Source organism: Furipterus horrens, unplaced genomic scaffold (genome assembly GCF_987537825.1).
Source record: "Furipterus horrens unplaced genomic scaffold, mFurHor1.1.pri manual_scaffold_15, whole genome shotgun sequence".
Lineage (NCBI taxonomy): Eukaryota > Metazoa > Chordata > Mammalia > Chiroptera > Furipteridae > Furipterus > Furipterus horrens.
In genome coordinates, this window is record NW_028327185.1 from 22,450,246 (window position 1) to 22,472,685 (window position 22,440).

Here is a 22,440-nt window from a genome sequence, read left to right on the forward strand (position 1 = left end):
TCACTGACTATGTAACTGTGACCACTGGGCCTCGTTTCCCATTTCTCTTTAATGGGATTCAATTGTACTTCATTGCCGAGCAGTTCAGAAGCTCAAATGAGATGGGCTTATGCAAAAGGCTACCAAAAGCATAATGAATTTTACCACGGTGACAGGGGCAGCAACCAGCAACATCTGTAAAACGATGCTGATGATGCCTGTCTCACCCCAGTTTTATGAGGAATCCATAAAATAAAGCATATTCATTTATTTCTTCATTTATTCAACAATGTTTATTGATGTTTCCTATATGCTAGACACTGTGCTCTCTGGGGAGTCACAGAGATGTAAAAACATCTTTGTAGATTAGAGAGCTTTTATGTAAAAACAGAAGCATCACATATTTATTATTTTTCCTCTCAACTTCTGTCATGTCTTGCATCCTGGACCCACTCACATTTGTGCTGTAACACATCCTGTAACAAATGCCATACCCTCTGCCTTCATTTAAACTGCAGTCCACAGCAACGGCACGGAAACACAACTGTGACCAAAAAAAAAAAAAAAAAAAAAATCCTTGAAATACTTTATTGACTGAAAACAGGTAACAAAATCATCTGTATTTATATACGAATCTGGGAGAGCATACATTAACATATTCACAGTAACTTTCTCTGGGTGGTAAGATGAATGATTTTAATTTTCCTCTCTTCTCAAATGTGTTATTTTTTCTAGAAAAATTACCTATGTAGTGTTTTAGTTAAAAATAAAGAAATAAGCCCTGACTGATGTGGCTCATTTGGTTGGAGCGTCATCTCGTAACCAAAAGACTGCAGGTTCAATTCCTAGTCAGAGCACATACCTGGGCTGTGGGTTTGATCCCTGGTCCAGGCAAGTACAATTCCAGACCTGGGTGCATATGGGAGGCAACCAATTGATGTCTCTCTCTTTCTCTCTCTCAAAGGAATTAGAAAATATCCTCAGGTGAGGATTAAAAAAATTTTTAATACAGGAAGAAGAAAATTCAAAAGTTAAGAAATAAAAAATTTTAGTTAGCTATCTCTTACTGAATTTTAAATTTGGATGATTATAGTTGAGGAAGCCGAGGCAGGAGGGTGAGTATCAGGCCAGTTGGACTTCATTCTCTAAATTCATCATTATCTTCCTCTCTTTCCAAATGTGTTTGCTTTTGATTATTAGTCTAACCCTATATGCTCTGCAATGAGTCTCCTCTTTAATTATCTCTCCGACTTGTTGATGTATGTACTTAGTCTAGTATGGTAGATTTTCTTTGACTTGTTTCTTTCCTTCTTTTTTTAATGTTCAACTGACTGCTTCTGGGTTTCTTTGACTTTTCTCTTTGAAAGGCTATTGTGGTACATAAGCATTTTTAGTCCAATCACTGGCCTCTTTAATTATATCCTCATGCTTGCCTCTGGCTTTCACCAGCTAATTTTCTCAGAAATTTTCAAGGATGAATCATAATTCCTCGAAGACATCATTCCTAGAATCAGAACTTCTTTTCCTATTTGGTATAGCAAGAGTTTTTCATACACTATTACTTAGTACAAAGGCTTTTGCCCTCTGAGGCTCAGTGTTTCCATCTGCTGCATGGATGTTTTCCCAAGTCACTTGATGTCTATTTCTTACTGAAAAATTGGAAGGCCTTCCCGCAGACAGACCCTGGTCTCCTTAGATTGCACGTGAGTGAATAGAGCTGGGCTAGATGTGCTGAAGCCAGAGAATCAAAGTCGCCCTGCGGGAGGTGGAGCAGGCTGTGCAGGTGGCGGGGGCGCCACCCTGTCCTCCCCAGGTAGGGGTTCCGAATGCTTCCTGATGACGGCAGCCTATGACAGTTTGCCAGTTGCCAGGGGCTCGCAGGAGGCAGGGAGGCATAGCTGAGAAGATGCCTTTCTACACCAGGACACCTCAGTCCTCTTTCCCCTGATCTGCCAGTAAGTGGCAGGGCGACCTCATGTCAGGACGCCTTCTTTGTCGGTAAAAACAAAGGGCGATTTAGATCTCTTCCAACTCAAAGATTCAGAAAGAGGAAACATTTGCATTTAAAGATTGTTCACCATTTTTAAGGTGAAATTGCTCCATGTTTTCCAGGGTATCAAAGTCACAGCTGACTCCTCTCAGCCGGGAGAATCGCAGACTTCCCTCCGGGCCTGGGACCACGGCCTGTCTCTAGATTTCTGTCGCTTCTCTCAATGCCCGCGCTATTCCAGGTGCTTCTCCGGAAGAAAGGGTTGTGGCTGTGCTCTCGGCTTTAACTATACTCGTGCTGATTAGCACGTGTGATATAGGTCCTGCTCCGAGTTCTCTGAGGGGTGGCCATGACACTGAATGACCCCCCCCCCCCGCCCTGCCCACAGGGGAGGAAAGAGAGGGAGGGTGGGGGAGAGGCGGTTTCCTCTCAGACCCAGGTGGCTTCCTTAGCAGCTGTCTGTGGTTTCCACAAAACCCACCTATCATTTAGTCAAGACTCTTAATTAGGGGCGCAGGTTTGGACGGCTGTCTGTAGCCCCGAGCCGGCTGCAAGCCAGGAGGCTGAGCTGGTGGCTGCTGCAGACCCTGGGAGCTCAGCCCGCGCTGCCCCGGAGCTGGTCCTGCAGTCCTAGATGGCTGTGGGCGCAGCGGGTTCGTTCTCCAAAGCCCTACTGTGATCTTAGTCCATATAACACTCACGACCACACCGGGGGTAGAAACGAAACACTTAATTCCCAGATTAGGGAGCCGAGAGTCAGACAGGAAGAATAACTTGCCTTGTGTCACCTGATTGCCGATTCAAAGCCACGCTGGGACCACGCTCTGCCCCTCTGCATACCCAGGTCACACACCTGGATTCCCCGCCGCCAGGCCTCTCCATTCTGCCATCTACTGAGCGAAGTACACCCAGGTCCACCCACCTCAAACACTACGGGAGTGTCTCAGGGGTTACCTTCACTTCCCCTACCAGGTGGCAAATTTCTTCAAGTCAAGGAGCACGATTCCTACTTTGTTTTTCATTCCGTATTACCTGGGGCCAAGCAGAAAACCCACCAGGATCACAGGTCTGGGCTCACGGAATGACTCTGTGTCCTCAGCTTCAGTCACCTCGTGTTTCAGACCTTGCAGCTCCTTGGACCTCAACCCAAATGTCCCCCACCGCATCATGTGTCATCCCAGCTCAGTCCCTCCCATGCATCGTTCTTTCTGTTTTATTTTCTTTCCTCTATAAACCTATTATTCTCTTTTGAACATGTTTATAACGTGGAATCCTAAGCTACCTGTTTGAGTTATTCTTTTCCATGTGTATATGAGATACACATGTTGATAAACCTGGGTTTTTTGTCTTGTGAATCTGTCTTTCATTACACAGTGCCATGGGAGAATCTCTGTTGAGTAGAAGGAAATATTTTTCCTGCTCTAAACCATGTCCTGATTGTTTTTTCCTTCCTTTCTTTCTTCCTTCCTTTTTTTTTTTTTTTTTTAAATTCCTATCAGCTCATGGTTGTCCCGAGTGTCCTCTGCTCTGAGCAGAAGCCTTTCTTTCTAGTGTGGAGGGACCCACCTCAGGGTGCTGGGGTCCACATCCAAGAGAGCAGTGGGGTGGCATCCTGCTTGGTGACTTTAGCATGTCCATACACAGCGATATATAATATACCAAACCCATTCACTGGGAGATGTTTTTTTTCCAGGCAGAAAAAAAATGAAAAGGCTTATTTTGAAATTACTAGGAGTTTATGAGTATTTAATACAATACCACATCGAACAGAGATTTGCTTTGCTGGTGTCTCATGGGGTCTCTTTACTTTCCTTTAGCTCTTTATTTGCAAAGCAGGATAAGGGTTCCAGCCCTCCATATTCTCAGAGGTGAAGAAAATGGGATAATTCTAGACTTACTATGTTGCTAAAGTTAAAGTCTCATACAAATGTGACTAAATATAGGTTCTTTGAGGGATGGGCTCATGTCTAACTCTTTTGCTTTCTTTTTAACTTAATTTTGTAAACAGGCCATACAGAGAGATACATGATTTCAAAAACATCAAAAGATACAACAAGGTATATAGTGACAATTCTCCTTCACTGCGCTGTCCCCGCCTGCCCGGTTCCACCCACAGCGAATCACTGCTCTTGGATTCTTCTGGTTCTGAAGCTCCTCACCCCAAACCAGATGCACGTGAAACTACCTGCCCGGCAAGAACGCATCTCACACATGCAGGTTCTCCAGCTCCTGGGCTCTGGGCCTAGGGCTGGGAGAATCCTCAGCAGATGCCTGCTGAGGAATTTGATTAATGGATGGGTGTCGGACAAGAAAGAACGGAACTTGGCAGCATGAACTGAGGACAGGCAGACGCTGGATGCGCGCGCGCACACACACACACACATGCACACACATGCACACACACACACCCAGTGCACAGTCTGCCTGAGACCTTCCAGCTCCGGTCCAACACCAACCACTGCCATCTGTTTTTGTTTTTTGTTTTTAGTTTTTAATGGATGTAAGCAATTCATTGCTTGTTACAAGGATAAAAGTAGTTATTTCATGAGAAAGTCTCAACAGAGTCTGGCACACCAACACTGGAAATAACTATCACGTTCCTTCTCACTTCCCAGCCACAACTCACCCCAAACGACCTGTTACTCCTATGTCTTGGGCTGAACTGTGTCCCCTGAAATTCAGATGTTGAAGCCCTAACCCACAGAACCTGAAAAAGTGATAGTATTTGGAGACTGAAGCCTTTAAAGAGGTAATCAAGGTCATAAGGGTGGACCCTAACCCAAGCTGGCTGGCCACCTCATAGGAGGAGCAGATTGGGAAACAGATACACACAGAGCGATGATCAAGTGAATACACAGGGTCCCACCTTCGCCCGACACCTCTCAGACCAGACCAGCCTCTGCCCTCCCTGACCTTTGGGTCCTTGTCTGATAGTCCCCTTTAGTGCTTAAGTTCATTCGAGTTGGTTTACTACATTTGCAGCACAGGGTCCTGACAAATACTGGCCTAAAGAATGAGACCCCAACTCAGCTGCTCCTGGCAGTAGCTGTGGGCTGGGCTCTGGCCTGCCACCCACTCTGGCCCTTTAGTGTGGGGACATTCCTGCAGCCAGGAGGCTCTCACCTCTGGGCCTTCGGACAGGCCACTGAGCAGAACAGCTGCCCTCACCCACCAAGCCTCCCCTCCTGGCCAAGCCGTTGAGATGCTCCCAGGCACTGAGCCTCCCTCCTCTGCTTCACCATGTCACGTGGGGGGCGGGGCCAAGGCCTGGGTGGTACCACCTCTGCATTCTCAGAACCTGCCTGGTGCATGGTGCATGGTGCATGGTGTATTTAATTAGCTGGGGAAGCCTGTCCCCTGGCTGTTTGTCCCTCAGCCCCTGGGGGTCCTGGCAGGCTCACAGAGGTGGCGGCGACAGGCAGCATAGAGTCAAGTGGGATCCTGGCTGAGCCCAGACATTCAGCGGCTCACAGTGCAAAGGCCACAACACGGTGGTGGTCGCTGCTCGCGGGGCACTCAGCAGCTCTGCCTGGCGCGGGACAGAGCCGGCTGCCTGCTGGCCCCAGACTACTGCATCTTAAAAGGCACAGGCTGGAGGGGGCAGGGGGCCTGCCCTGGGTCTGCTGAGGGCCTTCCCAGTGCTCACCGGACAGCATGGAGCAGGGCTCAGCGCCAGACGCAGGCTTCCCCGTCCAGCTCCGCTCTCAGAGAGCTGTGTGCCTTTGGGGGCGGCCGCCCACCCCTCTGAGCCCTTCTTCACCCAGCAGCTGGCGGGAACAGGTGTACAGATGGATGCGGATCTGCTTAGGAATGAATGAGCTGTTGGGCTTGAAATGTCTCAGTCTAGCACCTTAAGAACGGTTGTTTGTTGGCTTGTCTGGCTTCCCTCAAGCCTGTGTGACCTCAGTCACCAGCCCCCTCGCCCCCACCTCCCCATGTCCTGACCTCAGGATGGCTGCAGACCTGTTTGCTGTCCTTCATGAGAGCCACCCAGCCTGTGAGAGCGGACCCCTCAGCTCTCCCCTTTACCAGGTCTTTCTTTCCCTGCTCATACTCTGGGTTCCCATTTGTACCTCAAGTCCTCCCCAGCTCTCTACTTCCTTCTCTTTCCGCCTGGTTCCCATGACCCTCAGCTCTGGAGCTGGGAGTCACATGTCTCCTAAGGGGCTGCCCATCTCAGGGCCACGGGCAGCTGAGTCACTTTTGTTACAGAGGGAACAAGGTCCGGGGAGGGGCACAGACCAGCATGCAGGCCTCGCCACAGACGTAAAGCTGCTCACGGCCCCTGTCACGGTGGCTAAGTTGTCAGCGGCAGCACCAGTCACTAGTCTGCGTTGGTGGCTCCTCCAAGACACAGGGCTCAGCATCCATGTGCCCGTTTTATTTCATTTTCACCACAGCCCCGTGAGGCTGATTGTCTAATCTAGACGAGAAGAGCCGTGACGATCAGCAGGGCCGTGTTAAGTCAGTAAGGGGAGTGAGTACCTGTGCCCCCCAGGCAGAGCCCAGAACCACCCCTCTCCTGCATCGGCAGCTCAGCACCGGCAGTGCCGGGGCCTGCCTCCTCCCACGGCCCCTGCGTGCTCCAGCTCGGCCATCCACTCAGCTCACTGCAGGGAGACCCCAGGCTGCACCCTGAGCTGGCAAGGGCTCCCAGTGCTCCAGCGGGGGAGGGGAGAAGGGCGCATCCTGAAGCTTGGTCCTCGAGCTTGTCAGAGCAGAGGCAGGCAACGTCCCACGACCTTGATGTGCTGAGGCAGCGCATGTGGCAGCTGCGGTCACTCTAGCCATGGGGTGGCTCTTACTATGGGCAGAGAGGACAGTGCTCGCCCTCCCACTGGCTCCCCAAACCGCTTCTCGAGATCCATGACCCTGCTTCTCCCCAACTCATCTGAGCTCCTTCCCTGGGCTTTCTCCTTCCCTCGGTTTAGTTGGTGCTCTGCTGAGCTGTGTCCCCAGGTTCCTACATGGAAGCCCTACCTCCCAGTGTGATGGGGTTGGGTCCTTTGGGACATAATGGAGTTCAGATGAGGACCTGAGGGTGGGACCCCTATGAGAGAATTAGTGTCCTTACAAGGAGAGACACCAGAGAGCTCCCTCTCTCTCCACCTTGTTTTGTCACAGTGAGAAGGTGACCATCTACAGACCAAAACGAGGGCTCTCATCAGAACCCTGCCGTGCTGACTCCTCGACCTTGGACTTCCAGCCTCCAGAACTGGGGGCAGATAATTTCTCTGGTTTCAGCTGCCAAGCCTGCGACATCTTGTTACAGGGCCCAAGCAAATGAACACACTTAGTTTCCTTTTTCTCAGTCCAATACAGGGGATCAAACATGATTACTGCTGGAATGATTATCCCTGGTGCCGTTTTCACATTTCAAGAGCTCAATGAGGAAGTACTTTTCTTAGGATTTGCTTCTAGATGCTCCCGAACAAGCTGTACATTTTCTGTCTACTCTAGAAGGGGTGGTCTGACAGTCCGATCTCACGGCACCTGTTGGACTCCAGAGTCCTAGTGCAGACGGCCCTGCCCCCAGGAGCCCGGCCTCCCAGGCAGGGCCCTTCAGCCTCCCTGCCTCCTCTTCCTCCCCTTTCTCTGTCTCCACAGGAGAAGATGCAGGAGGCTGCCTCCTGGCACGTGGGCAGGGAACACATTCTTCCCCTTCTAAACACAAGTTGGTCACTGTGCACACAGAGGGAAGATGCCAGTGAGGCTCTGGTTTCCCCGGGCCCACCCACTGGCTTGCATTTCCTGAGGCCAGCCTCTGTTTTCCCTTTCAGCAGATTGGGCCTGAAGCAGAAGGGTAATGGAAAGCTTCATCTTCCACAACAGGGACATCACAACAAACTGGGTAATGAGTGTCCTTAATTCAAAGACTATTTAAGACTGATCAGTGCACAAGGCAGTGGGAGGTGCCCCAAAACTGGGGCTCAGAAGTGACAGAAAACTTCACTGAAGTTTTCCCAACTCACAATGATCCTAAAAGACTACAAGACTAACAGGAATGAGTTATGAAGCTGAAAGTCTCCGGAATGTCAATAATAAAAACAGTATTGGATCATTTGTGCTAGAGGAAAAAAAATCTTTCTGTTCTCTCTCTACAGAAAACTATATTGCAGACTCATTCTTATATGAAGAAGACTATGCAGCCAAAAAGTGTAGGAAAAGGGTATTTAGAGATGCCTCACACCATTAATAAGTAAAAATGTTGCATGATTCTTCTGGATTTTGTGATGTTGGCTGTACTGGTCAGCTTCTTAAAATTTGTAATTTGTTGTTTTAAATAAATACTCACTTTAGTACCTACTTTTATATTTGCGATTTTATTTTTCTTTTATATTCTTTTTTAAAGTATATTTTATTGATTATGTTGTTACAGTAGTTCCAATTTTTCCCCCTTTTCTCCCCTCTGCCCAGTGCTCCCCTTCCCTACAGCAATCCCACCCTGCTTTAGTTCATGTCCATGGGTCATGCATATAAGTTCTTTGGCTTCACCCTTTCCTATATTATTCTTAATTTCCCAGTCTATTTTGAACCAACCAATTATGCTTCTTAATCCCTGCACGACTTCCCCATTTCTCCCCCTTCCCCCTCCCAGCTGATAACCCTCCAAATGATCCTCGTACCTATAATTCTGTTTCTGTTCTGGTTTGCTTAGTTGGATTTTGTTTTTATTTTTTTAGATTCAGTTGTTGATAGTTGTGAGTTTGTTGTCATTTAGTGTTCATAGTTTTGATTTTCTTTTTCTTAAATAAGTCCCTTTAACATTTCATACAATAATAGCTTGGTGATGAGGAACTCTTTTAGCTTTACCTTGTCTGGGAAGCACTTTATCTGCCCTTCCATTCTAAATGATAGCTTTGCTGGATAGAGTGCTTTTGGTTGTAGGTCCTGGCTTTTCATCACATTGAATACTTCTTGCCAGTCACTTCTTGCCTACAAAGCTCCTTTTGAGAATTTGCTGATAGTCTTATGGGCACCCCTTTGTAGGTAACTCTGCTTTTCTCTTGCTGCTTTTAAGACACTCTCTTTCTCTTTTACTTTTGGCATTTTAATTATGATGTGTATTGGTGTGGCCCTTTCTGGGTCTAGCTTGTTTGGGACTCTCTGTACTTCCTGGACTTGTATATCTATTTCCTTCACCAAATTTGGGACGTTTTCCTTCAGTATTTTTTCACGTAAACTTTCAATTTCTTGCTCTTCCTCTTCTCCTTCTGGCACCGCTATGATTTGAATGTTGGCATGTTTAAAGTGGTCCCAGAAGTTCCCAAGCCTCTCCTCATTTTTTTCAATTCTTGTTTCCTCATTCTGTAGTGGTTGACTGTATTTTTCTTCCTTATCCTCCAAATCATTGATTTGAAACCCTGTTTCCTTTCCTTCACCATTGGTTTTGTGTGGATTTTCCTTTGTTTCATTTAGCATAGCCTTCACTTCTTCCCTGATGCATTTGCATTACTCAAGCATATCTATCAAGTCTGTGAGCATCTTTGTCACCAGTGTTTTGAACTCTGCATCTGTTGGGTTGGCTATCTCCTCGTCACTTAGTTCTCCCACTGGAACCTTGGTCTGTTCCCTCTTTTGGGCCATATTTCTCTGTCTCCTCATTTTGACAGGCTCCTGTGTTTGTTTGCCTCTGTGTCTAAGGTAGCTGTTGCACCTGTTATGTTGTAAGGGACAGAGCCTTAGGTATTCATCAGAATGGGCGACCTGTTTCACCACATTGTGGCGCTGTATGTTGGGGAGGGGTCTGAGAGGGAACAATGCCACTTGCTTAGCACTTGTACCTCTTCCAGGCACTTCTCCTACTTCCATATGGGACTGGTGCCCCTCTAGCTGTTGCCCTGGCCATCATCCTCAGAGTGGGTGGGTCTGTGGATATTCTAGGACTGTGGGGGCCCTTTAAACAAGCAAACTCTGCTGAGAGATGAGCAGTTTCTTTCTCCACCTCAACCCCCACTGGTTTGCACAGTCAGAAGCAATGAGGCTTTATTTTCCCCCGGGCTGGGACTGGGACCTGTGCAATCTGGTCTGGGGCTGGGAATGCTCCCCAGGTGTCTCTCCTGACTATTTAAAACATGTGACTGTGCTTTCTGTCAGCCTGCCGCTGCCACCACTGCTGCCACCACCACACCAAGTCCTCTCCGCCCCGGATCCACCTCTCCTACCTATCTGGATAAGTTATTTTCTCTTTATATCTTTGTGTGTTGGACTTCCACGCAGCTCAGTTTTCTGGAACTCTGGTTGTCTCTAGGTTTGAGGTAGTTCTATTTCTTTTTAGTTGTGGAAGGAGATGCAGCATGTCTGTCTAGGTTTCCATTTTGGCTGGAAATTATTTTTCTTTTCTTAGAGAAGGCCTCTAACATTGAAGAAGCTCTAGGATCCATGAAAACTGGCTGTGGCTCGGCTGCTTGAATGCTTTCTTGGAAGCAGTCCCAGCACGCCCTCCCCCTCACTCCTGTTACCCACCGAGGCTGTGGCAGGCCTTCCTCCATGACCCCCCTTGGGCCCAGACACCCAGCAACCTCAGTGCTCAGCATGTGTGCAGGGGGCACCCTGGGGCAGTCACTACAGCCAGCCCTGCTGGGCATGAGCCTCGCACCTCAGTCCCAGGACAGAGATCCTGGGTGGGCGGAGATGGGGGGTTTCCCTCTTCTGCTTGTGTGATTTGAAGCACCACCTTTCCTGGAGGTGAATATGGGGTCGGGGGTGGAGGGACAGGCAGGGCCTTTCCAAGAATTCCGGAAAGAACTTGGGCAAACTACTTAATAGTGACTGCCTGGGGCAGAGGAAGGAGGATTTCATTATGTTTTCAGGTAAATAAGCTTTCCGAGCTCCTGACCACTGTGGGCCCGATTTATACTAAGTTCCATTTTACCCCAGATCCACTTAATACCCAAGTTTAAATGAGATTATTGAACCATTAAAAGCACTTCTGAGCACCACCTGCTCATCTGCTTAGTGAGTGGGCAATGAGTGCCCTAGATTGGAGTTTGTTATAAATAATCCCTCTAGGGCCACCTGGCTGAATTAAAACCCGACATGCTTATGGGGGGTGGGGCATGAAACGCTAACACAGATTTATGGTGGAAAATGCACCACTAGGTGAAACTACTACAAAATCACTGAAGTGTAAACTTGAAATGGGCAAATTTTATGATCCTATAAAGTTTTTTAAAAATCTGATCTGCTTCCTTTAAATGTAGGAATTATAAGCATGAGATAAAAGCAAATAGGTGCAGAAATCACTCATATGTCACAAAAAGTCAGATTCATTTGTTGAAACAGGATCTTTTACATCAAAATTACCTTAGCCTGCAAAACCATTACTGCTCAGACCTTCTCCGCTCCTTCCCCTTGCATGGCCCAGCATTCCTGAAACCTTCAAAAGCCCAGGTTTTCACAGTCTAAGCTTGTGATTGACACCAAAAAACCCGTAAGGAATGCTGTCTGTGTACTGACTGGCTAAGAACAACAACTACGGCCAGTGAATCAGTTGCTCATTCAATAATCAATCAAATACCTAACACGTGTTGGCCATGGAAATGAAGAGGTCGCGGGTCTTTCCATCAGCTTTTTTAGGAATGGGATCTGGAGGCTGAAAGTCCCAGGACACTCAGATTCCAGGGGCTGAATTTAAAATCTGGACAAAAGCATGATGCTGTGGCTACTGTAGCTGCTGAGTCATTTTCTCCAACAATGTCCACCTGCCAATATGAGTGCGTGTCATTGCCACTGTCCAGGGGGCATGCCTTCTTCGTGACTGACACTCCTGATCAGTGTGTCCCTTTCTGGGGCCTTGACTGAGCAGGCTGTGTCTAGCGATCTTGTTGCTCACCAGCAGGAATCAGCCATACCGAACGCAACACAGGCCACTTTCCCAGGAAAATACCAGCAAGGATTTCTTGAAATGAGCTACTTGCCACCATGGGAAGCCTCAGAAGTCGAGCACAGACAGATACGCTGGCCTGGCCTGGAGCGCTGGTGGGCATGACAAAGGTCAGGGGTCAGGGGGCTGGGCTGCTGCACAGTGGGGGTTCTCAGGTACCAGGAAGTTCAGAGCTAGGAGACCAGCCTGGTGGTAGCTGGATCTCAGTGACCTGCTAAGGGCCAACACAAAATCATTTTGGCCTACCTTCTTCTCACCCTTTAAACAAAAGAATTTCTGAGGACAGCTGACAGATAATTTAAAAAAGGTTATTTCATGCAAATGCGTTATCTGTCTCCTAAAAAGTTAATTCTAAACTTTTAGCTACATGCACACAATCATCAGGGAAGGTCTGTAACAATACGGGAAGATATTTGCCATCATTTTGGTCCATGGGGAAGTTTCCTACTCTAGGAAGTAGGATCTGAAAATGCCAGACTCTCAGGTCCCCAGCCATTACTGCCGCCGGGATGTGGGCACACAGCCTCAGCTCTCCAACAGGACGGTGCTGGCCAGACTCTGCACTAGAAGCTCTTGTCTCAGACATGCATGGGGTGCATAATCTATTCCAGAGAGAGGTTCACTCACCCAACACCTTACACCCCGTTCCCCTGCTGCCCTGTGTGGCAGAAGCTGGGCTTGCCAAGTACATCTGCTCCTAGGCTTCTTTGTATCTATCTCTCGTTGGCTGCGGGGTGCACTTCTACCAGGGGATACAGGTGAAGGCGTGTCTTGAGATGTCTTGGAAAACTGTTGCCTTCCTGATACAGGAGTCACCCTTCTGTGTTCTCTCAATTTCTGCCTTGAATGCAAATGTGGCATCTATGGCTGCCGCAGCCATCTTACAACCATGAGGGGACAACTCTGAAGATTAAAGCCAATACGCTCACGGAATAAAGCAGATTGAGAGAGCCAGGGTCCCTGGCAGAGTTTTTTTAGATAATTGAGTCCATGCTTGCAACAACTGACTTCCAGATATGGGGGTAGGGGGGCATTTGTCTTTAAACGATTATTGCCAGGTGTTCTGTTCTTCACAACTGCCTTCATTACAAACTAATAGTGTCCAGCATTGTGTGGCCAGTGGTGCAAGCCGGCAAGTCCGAGCCAGCGTGCGAGCGGTGTCGTTGAACCCGTTCTGCAGCATTACTTCTGGTCACTCCTCTCTCTGATGTCCTGAAGATCTCAGAGCTCCTACGTAACATGTCTTTTAACACATTCTTTTTCTGCTTAAATTCACCGAATTAAAAAAAAAGGTGAGGTCATATGGCTACAGAGAGACCGCTGTGAAGATAAAGGCAGAGATGGGGGGGTGAAAAAAATAAGCAACGTTTATTTCTGTTGTTTGCAATCAACAGTCCTGAGAAATTCAGAAACTGACAGCAGCAGCACACACTCACAGGTGGAGAGGATTTGAGATGGATTATGTGGTCTTGTTGGATCTAAGAACAATAAAAATCCAGGCAGTGTTAAGACAATTCAGGACACAAATGATTTCTCGTGGTCACTTGCAGTGAACGTCACCAGCACAGAGAGGTCAGGGCATGGAGAGACCAAGAGAACAGCAACAGGCACCGGGAATCCACACCAGTGGGTGGAGGGGTCAGAGGTGCTAATGGCTGGAAAACTTAAGAAGTGAGTGGCAGGGTCCTGAATCCTGGCTCAAGGCAGTGAGCAAACCAGGACTTCCACCAATTGGGAGAAGAGTATCTTATCTTTTGCAACCTCTTCACAATCTGATCTTGTCCCGTTGATAATGAGGGGACAGATTGGGAACAGTGAACATCGGGAGTCTCTGAATGGGGACCTACGAGACTGAGGACACACAGAGCATGAAGCTTCCCTTCTCCCTGTGCAGAGACACTGTTCCTCACTTGTTTCAAGACCTAGAATGTTCTTGCCTCAGGAAGTTGCTTGGCAAGGAGGAATGCAAGTCCCTTTATACCTCCCTTCTTCTGTCTTCAGACCAAAACCATAGCCAGATACTAACATGTCCTTCTGTGAGAGTGACCAGAAGCCTCAGAATTTGGGGGATGGGACTCGGTGGAGCACAGCCATTTTCCTGAAAGATACCTAGTTTCTTAGTTATGCAAATGGCTATGGCCACTCCATGGGCCAAGGAGATGGGAGAGGCTTTGACCTCAGAATGGTGATGAGAAGCCTATGGGGCCTGCGCGAGGTTCTGCGTGTGGCCAGGACCAGTCACCACACTGACTGCGTCACAGGCCGTGGTCAGGGTTTAAAAATAAGGTGGCAGCCATTTGATGGAACCATGGGGTTTGAAAGGATATAGAGGGACCCCCCCCCCCCAAGCCCGCCCAGGAAGGCTGGTATGTGAGAAGGTGCCATGCAGTTCTGGATTAAGAGCTGGAGAACAGTGTGACAGGGGTGGGACCCCCTCAATCAAGCATGGATGAATGGGAGCTGCCAGGAATGATGAACTATGCCTGGGAAATACGGAGCCACGAGCTTCTATTTTCCCAGAGGGAGACGGCACCTCTGACTTTTCTGTTCTGAAACTGGCCTGGTTTGGCAAGAGGGGAGGCAGGACTTATTTGTGGGTGTTTTGAAGGGAGTGGGACTTAACAGCAGAATTCGGCCATTAATCTAAATCTGTATAACCTTTAAATAATTCCTTTCCTTTTTGTCAAACTCTGCTATTAGGAGTTATGCTTTTTGGTGGTGGACAATCGAGCGCCTCATGACTGAACAGCCTGAGTGTTCTGTTTTATTTCCTGTTGTAAAACCAAACCTGGATGGGGACGTCTATACCAAAGGAATTGCAAGATTTTGCTCTTTATCTTGGTAAAAGTCTTGGGAACACTCATGGGTGTCAAACCTGAAGGTGCTTAACCAGGGAAAGAATAGGACGCTTCCTTCCCAAGGCAGTGTGACTGGGCTGAATGAATCCTGGCAACCAACACCAAGAAGAGTCGAGACGCCTGAATTTCTGTGGCATCGCGTAGGAGCAGGACTAGGCATGTTGGTGTGGACATATCATGGATGACCCACCCACCAATCCCCTAACCCTGGTCCCTGAGAGCGACGAGAAGACAGTCCTTTCGGCAAGGTATTGACAAGCACACTGGAGAGGGAAATGCCACCATCTCTCACCCGCACTGTCACAGCTGTTTTACATAGGTAGGGGTTCTGTGGAGAACTGCTGGCATTAGACAGACCCCAGGGTCCTAGGTGTCAGAGGCCAGCATGGCACAGCCACCAGGAGAGGTGAGATCATCTCAGTAGAAGTCACGGTGACCATGACCATCCCCAGGGCCAGTCTGGGGATCAGACTTGCCAGCCCATCAGATATCTTTGACAGAAAGGAATTGATCATGAGCCCCTGGGACCAAAATAGATGGGCAACCCCGTATGGTCTACATAATAATCCATGTGACAGGAGCAAACCAAAAGCTCTGAAGTCAACAACAGACAACCTGATACCCATACCAATTCTACGACCTGAACTTGAATACCACAGGTAAATTCCTATAACATCCTTACAATTGCCCAGCTGACGTAGAGGATGCACAGGTCTTGGACAGTGGTCACAGGTTATCATAAACTTCATAAGGTGGTGACGTCAATGTAGCCCTTCAAGGAAGATGATTGTTTCCTCATTCTCAGTAAGCAAAGAACTTCAAAAGCTGCTTAGTCTCATCTAGCAAGGATGACTTTCCATCTTGCTTCAGAGTTGTTTCAGCTCTGGAGCCATGCCACAATTTGATCTGTAGAATTCGGAATCACCTCGATGTTCCCCAGGAAATGGAAATGGCGATCCCATGCTATGAGGATCTCAGACCAGGACTAGGAGTTACTCTAGATGTTAGTAAGAAGCATACAAATTGTAGTGTGAGAGATAAACCTCATGAATCTACAGGGACTGTGAGTTTAGGGAGGCTTTTCAGCAGGTCCATAATCCAGGCTGAAAGATGGCCTTCAAAGTAGAGGATGGGCTGTGGAATCTCGCACCACTGACTCCAGGAGACAGGTACAATGCTTGGAAGTCCTCTTTATGGACGCAACATTAGTTACAGCTCAGGCCTCTGATGACACACTACATTCTTTTCAGTATAATAAAACAGAAAGTTTTTTTGGATATCCCAGCAAGCACAGGCAAGACATTGTTAAACAATGCATAGTTTCTATCCTTAGGAAACCTCTAAACAAGAGGGGTGACTGGCAATATGCTAGGATGCTCTGTAAGTACACAGCTGGTGCACCTAGCCTAAGCCTGAGTGGACGGTGGGTGGCGTGGTCTGGGAGGACTTCTTGGAGGAAGTGACTCCCTTATAGGAGAGGATTTGTTCAGTTTTTGGAGGACAGGGTGGAGACCGTTTTCTTGGCCCAAGGAATTAAGAGGTGTTAACTCCCCTCTTAAGAGAGTTCAGGAGGCAAGCTAGGGTAGGAGTTTGGACTTTATCCTCAGAGCAATGAGGGGCAGGTGGAAGGAACGTAAGCATAGGAATGGTATGGTCTGATTTATTGTTTAGAAAGAGCATTCCAGCTGCTCTTGCAGAATGGATTGTTGGGGTCAAAATCAGAGATGGGGAGAATAATTTCATATTTTCTCTTTAAATGGTAGTAGGAGAGAAGGAAAAGGAACTTGACACCAAAGGCACACTTGGCCCTGATGACACATTGGGAGGGTGTAAACACTAAGTAAATGGGAGGAAGAGCAGGGCTGGATTCAGGTTCTGAGAGCCGGGTTAGAAAATAAGACCATGCAGATAGGTAGGAAGTTGAATACAGCATACCTCCTTTATTTGGCTTCACAGGTTTGGTGTTTTTTACAATCTGAAGGCAAGACCCTCCACCACCAAAAACATTAGCACTCACTTTATTGTGGAGGTCTGAAACCGAACTGGCATTATCTCCACGGCCGGCCTGTAGTAACTAAAGAAACCAAATCACAAGAAATTACCCGAGCCTTGAAGGATCAGGTCCCTTTCTTCTGTACTGTATATCAGAACTGCTCGCCTAGAAATGCTCCCAGAGGCGGCTTGGAGTCTCCTCCTAGCGCAGAGCGCTCTACGCCACGGGCACCCCGAGGATAAGGCTAGAGTGGCGCCCTGGGACATAAACTGAAGTCAACTTCACCGCCTCGGAGCAGCCACCCGCTCAGCTGCAGCGAATGAAGGGCTTGCTGGTAGGGCGGAGGAACAGCCCTACTAGGCGGGTTGGATCGCAGTGGGAGGCAGGGCCGGAATGGTGCCACTTCCCTCGGAAGTCTTGCGGCTCTGGCCGCCTGCCGCCCTGCAGTTCGGGGTCACCCGCGGCACGGCTGAGAGGTGAGGGGCGCAGCGCCCCCACCACGTGCACTGTGTCCTAGGGCGCACTGCGTGGGGGCGCGAGCCGTGGGCCTCCGGGAGCAAATGGGGGCCACTGGACCGTTCCTTCCTTCCGAGTTCACAAACTTGACCTGAAAAACACAAATCCTATCTTTGGCATTTCTGGATTTAGAAATAAGCATCATCCCAGTACGAGCAGCCACGGAGTTATAATGTTTTATTTTTAAAAGAAAAAAGGACTTGAAAACTTTGTTTTTGATATAAAAAATCAACTTCTGCAAAACAAGTAATCATCAGAAAGCGCAAAGCGTGGAGCTCTGTCCCCGAGTGGTGCGGGCGGGGGTCTTGGAGGGCTTGGGGGGCTGGGGCGTGGCGCCTGAGGCTTCGGGGGCGCGCGGGGCGGTGACAAACAGGGCTAGGGGCGGTGGCACCTGGGGATGCGCAAGGCGGAGACGCGTATTGCGAGGGGCGGGGGCGCGTCACCTGGGGGCGTGTGAGGCGGAGACGCGCATTGCGAGGGGCGGGGGGGCGTGGCACCTGGGGGCGCGCAGAGCGGAGACGCGCACTGGGAGGGCGGGGCCGGTGAGTGCAAGGGGCCGAGCGTGGGGGCGGGGCACGCAGTGTGGGGCGCTCGGGTGGGCACACAGGGCTGGCAGCGGAGCGTGCAGTGCAGGGCGCGCGCGGAGCGGGGCGTGCAGTGTGTGCGGGGGCGCGCGCGGGGCGGGGGTTTGGCGCCACCAATCCCAGACAAAGGCCGCCCCGTAAATCATGTGGTACCGGGAGGAAGTCGGCTTGTTTTCTTTTCTTTCCTCCTGCAGCCGACCGGGCCGGAGCGATGCGCGGAGACCCCCGCGAGGGCGGCCAGCCCCGATGAGGCCCGAGCCCCTGGCCACGCCGCAGCGCCCCCGGCCCGATGGCGGCTCCGCGCTGGGACCCCCTTCGAAACGACTCGCTGCCACCCACGCTGACCCCGGCCGTGCCCCCATACGTGAAGCTCGGCCTCACCAGCGTCTACACCGCCTTCTACTCGCTGCTCTTCGTGTTCATCTACTTACAGCTCTGGCTGGTGCTGCGCTACGGCCACAAGCGGCTCAGCTACCAGAGCGTATTCCTCTTCCTCTGCCTCTTCTGGGCCTCCCTACGGACAGTCCTCTTCTCCTTCTACTTCAGGGACTTCGTGGCGGCCAACTCACTCAGCCCCTTCGTCTTCTGGCTGCTCTACTGTTTCCCCGTGTGCCTCCAGTTCTTCACCCTCACGCTCATGAACTTGTATTTCACGCAGGTGAGTTGGGCGGACGGGAGGCACCTAGTGAAGGCTCACCTGGCTGGTGACCTCGCGCAGCGCTTGATACGAGCGTGATGGCAGCGCGGGGGGCCGGGGGGGGGGGGCGGTCGCTGAACCACGGGCTGAGGGTGTGTGTGTGGCAGGGGGCCGCTGGTTCTGGGTCGTCTGAGCCTGTCCTACCTACCCGGAGGCCTTTCTTTCTGGTAACATCGTCCATCCTCAAAAGAGGCGAAGGAGGACAGTGAGGGCTGGAGGCCACCTGTGAGTCTCTCCCCTTAGTGAAGCACCATCCGATGGGTGTGGGGCTCCCTCCACGCCTGGCGCGCAGCATCTTCGTGCACACAGCAGAATGGGTGCTAGCAGGTGTGCCCCTGGGAGACATGAACTCTAGAATTTTCCCTCCACCCTCTCACCCCAGCCTGGAAAGGTTATCTGCACGTTTGGACCAGATTGACTTTTCTGAGTGGTGGCAGGGGGGACCATCCTTGTCTGAGTGAGACGTTTAGAACTTCGGCCCAGGAGCCCTCGGGGCTATGACATACTAACTCACTCCCCAGGAGTGCTGAAAAGCAGCCCTGCGTGACACCCGGCCAGCGTCAGGTCCCAAGCACAAGCCTATACGTTCGCTCGGGCACTTTTACGGGAGTCATTTTATGGGGAGTATTGTTAATAAGCTAATGGGAGAACATACGTTAATGAAAGAGTAATCGTAAAGTACTTTGCAAATACTGTGTTAAGTATTGTGTAAAGTTTAATAACTCCCACCACCACCATCCTTGCCATCTCTGATTCTCACTAGCTTCCCAAGCACTAAAATGCCCTTTTCCCTAGGATGGTGCCCAAGGGAAGGCGGCAGGCATGTCACCTGCTGAGGGTGACTTAAACACTGTCTCCTGGGCAGACCCTTGGTCCAAGCAGGCATTCCATTCCTTTTAACAGCGTATTTCTCTAAAAAAAAGTCATTGATTAAAAAAAGAAAACACAAGGTAGAAAAAAGATTGATTGCCCTGGTGTAGTAGGAGCCCTGACTAAAAATTTGGAGGAAATACGGCTAAAAAATATCCTGTGTACCATTTAGAAGCTATTATACTCATAGCAAAATGGGTCTACACTAGAGCCTTATTGGCCCATGTATCAGCGTACTTTCCAGTCGACAAATGATGTGTGTTATCTCTCCCAATACTTCTTTTAAGCCCGAAAACCAGTTCAGGCGGCCAGCTCCTCTGCAGACACTCCAGCTTTTTAATTGGCTCAAAAGAGGTGGTTTCAGAAAGACACAAAGTCAGGTGGGTTGATGTTACTTCAAGAAGTGTGACATTGGTCACATTGCACTCAGATCCTTATTCCTCTCCCTTTGTGAGACTGCCATGCTCTGGTAATCACATGCAAATTCTGTTGGAATAGGGGCAGAGGCTGCCCTTTCTTTTCACCATCTGCTGGTTAGCGAGTAAATGCTGAGTGAGGAAGAGTGACCAGGCAGATAGCCGCCCAAGCCCAGAGGCTCCCGGCCGCAGGGCTGCCTTCTTTATGTCTCTGGGTCTTTTGTTCAGTCTCTGGTGGCTGGCAGGAGCGGGTGGTACCTAAGAGCTGGCATCTGGGACCTGGCCGGGCCAAGCCACTCTGGCTTCCTAACAAAACTGATGCTCTGGGGAGTCGCAGAGGGGCCACCCTTTGGCTCCTAGCTCTGACACTGCTCTGTGCCTCCCCTCCCCCGACGTCTGCTCTTAGACTGACACAGGTTTACAACACCGGAGCACCAGGGAAGCTTAGGAATTATGGCTGTGGGGGCCCATCTCAAAGCAAGTAGATCAGATTTTGGAGGGAGGGGCTCGCAGCCAACAATTAAGCAGCAGGTACCATGTGGTGGGCACGGTTCTAAGGGGTGTGTCTTAATTATTTTTCACAACAACCCCGTGAAGAAAGTACTGACAGGGTCCCCATTTTATAGAGGTGGGTCAGATAGGTTACGTGACTTGCTCAAGGTCACAGAGTGAGTGGACGGTGGAGCCATGGTCACCCACGTCTGTGACATCTGAGCCTGAGGCTTATCCCTTATGGCACGGTATTCGAAACCTCTTACTACAGAAAACATACCCTCATCTAATGTGATACCTGGTTCTTCAGGAGCTGACCCCCGGGGTTGGGATAAGGAGTGCACACAACATGGTTCAGTAATAACTCCAGGGATTTCCGGCGGTACAGCCAGGCTTTGGGAGACCTGAGTCGGACCTGTGTCCTTAGGAATGGGGTGGGTTTGCACAAGCTGCTGAGGCCAGAGGAGAGGGCATGGAATGAACTGGAAGAGGGTCCTGAAGAAAGGTTCTTTCTGTGGTTGTGACACCCTTTAGGTCTCTCAGCACCTGGCCTACCTGCTCACTGTCCTGATAGTCCAGTAGGACAATATCAGCACTCACTCCTGAGGTCTGGAGAGCGGAGGTGGTGTGCCCTCCACAGCTGTGTGGCACTGCCACGAGGTGGCTATGCAGCCACAGTCCGGTCTGTCCAGGCCTGAGTGCGGGGTGTGTCCTGTGCTCCTAGGCTCTCCCCGTCATCATCTTTGGAATCTGGCTCTTCTGGGGCTGGCCCAGGGAGGGGCAGGTTTGTCTCACGTGACTCTGCCTGTCCACCTCCGGGTCTTGCTCTACCTGTGGGGGACTGCCATGTGGTCGTGTCTGCATCGTGGGGTCAACTTCATCTTGGCTTCCTCCCTCTACCTCTGCCTCGGTCCCTTCCCTTGTTACATCCCAGTCTCTTTTCCAGGTGGGGCCACACAGATGACAGGTGGCTCCCACCCATTTGCCCCTCCCGCCCCAGGCCTCTGCCTGCCCCTTTTCATTCTCTGCCTGCCCAGGGGCCCTGCTACCTGCAGACCTCCAGTTCCTGGGGCCCTCAGACCTGCATGTACAGGTTGGCCTCTGCCAGGACTCTCTTCACACCAGCTCCACTCTCCACACCAGCATTGCTCTGATGTCTGTGCCTGCTTGGCAGCACATTCCCCTCTGAGCAAGGATCTAGCCAGGCAGCAGGGACCAGGCCCCTTTTTTTCCCGACCCCTGAGTAGGAGCCATGGTGCTGTCTCCTCAGTGACCTGGGGTGAGGGCTGGCATCCTACCTGAGCACTGCCCTCCTGCCCACAGGCTGATGACTTCTCTCCGCTGTCCCCTTCCTCAGATGGGCTGCAAAGGCGGGGAGGTGGCAGTAGCTGGACAGGTTTGTTAGCAGACCCCGTGTGTGTGTGTGTGTGTGTGTGTGTGTGTGTGTGTGTGTACGCACATACACATCTGGCCTGAAGGCTCGCAGCTCTCCTGGGAACACAGAGCATTGAGGACCTGGTATTGCCAGCTCCGGACCCTTGCCCCAGTTCTGGGGAACCCTTGGCTCCCTGCTGCCCTAGCCGTGGTAGGGCCAGGGCTTGGACTGACCTGTCCCCCAAGCCTGTCCCTTCTGCATGGTGTTACTTCTGCATAGTCTCTTTGATGGGGTTTCAAGTAGGGCAGGACCTTGAGGCCTGAGTACAAGGTGTCGTGCAACTTCTGCCCCCAGGCGAGGCAGCCCTGGGTGAGCAGGTCTGCAGAGTGGGGTGGGGGGCTGTGGGGCGGCGGGCCGTGGTGTGACGAGTTGTGTGTGGTGGGGGGCTCAGTGACATCGGGGCAGGTGTCCCCTGTTGTTCTCAGAATTGTGGGTCTGGGCGTCAGACTGGGTTTCTGAATGCGGTTGAATGGAGTGGGCCCGGCTCCGCCTTTGTTCAGCCTTGTCCTGAGCGCTGTGACAGATTCCTGCCATTACGTGGGGTAGTGCGGGGAAGGGAAGGGGAAGTGAGCCTCTTGCCGGGGGCAGTGGTGTGACTGATGGATGCCGAAGCAGGAGTCAGGACCGAGACACGCCTCAGAGGGCGACTGGGGAGCCACAGGGGTTGTTGTGGGGGCCAGGGGTGCATGGCAGTCGTTGGGCCTGGGTGACGGCGTGCCAGCGA

At 50.5% G+C, this 22,440-nt stretch overlaps 1 protein-coding gene across 1 annotated transcript in view; it reads left to right on the top strand.

Annotated features, from left to right (window-relative positions):
• The first annotated feature begins 17,968 nt into the window (after positions 1–17,968).
• Positions 17,969–22,440, top strand: part of GPR137B (G protein-coupled receptor 137B) — a 43,284-nt gene continuing 38,812 nt past the window's right edge. Inside the window, exon 1 of the mRNA XM_090263393.1 lies at positions 17,969–18,464. Within this exon, the coding sequence (XP_090119519.1) occupies positions 18,096–18,464 (369 nt within the window). The 5' untranslated portion in view covers positions 17,969–18,095. The remainder of the gene's footprint in view (positions 18,465–22,440) is intronic.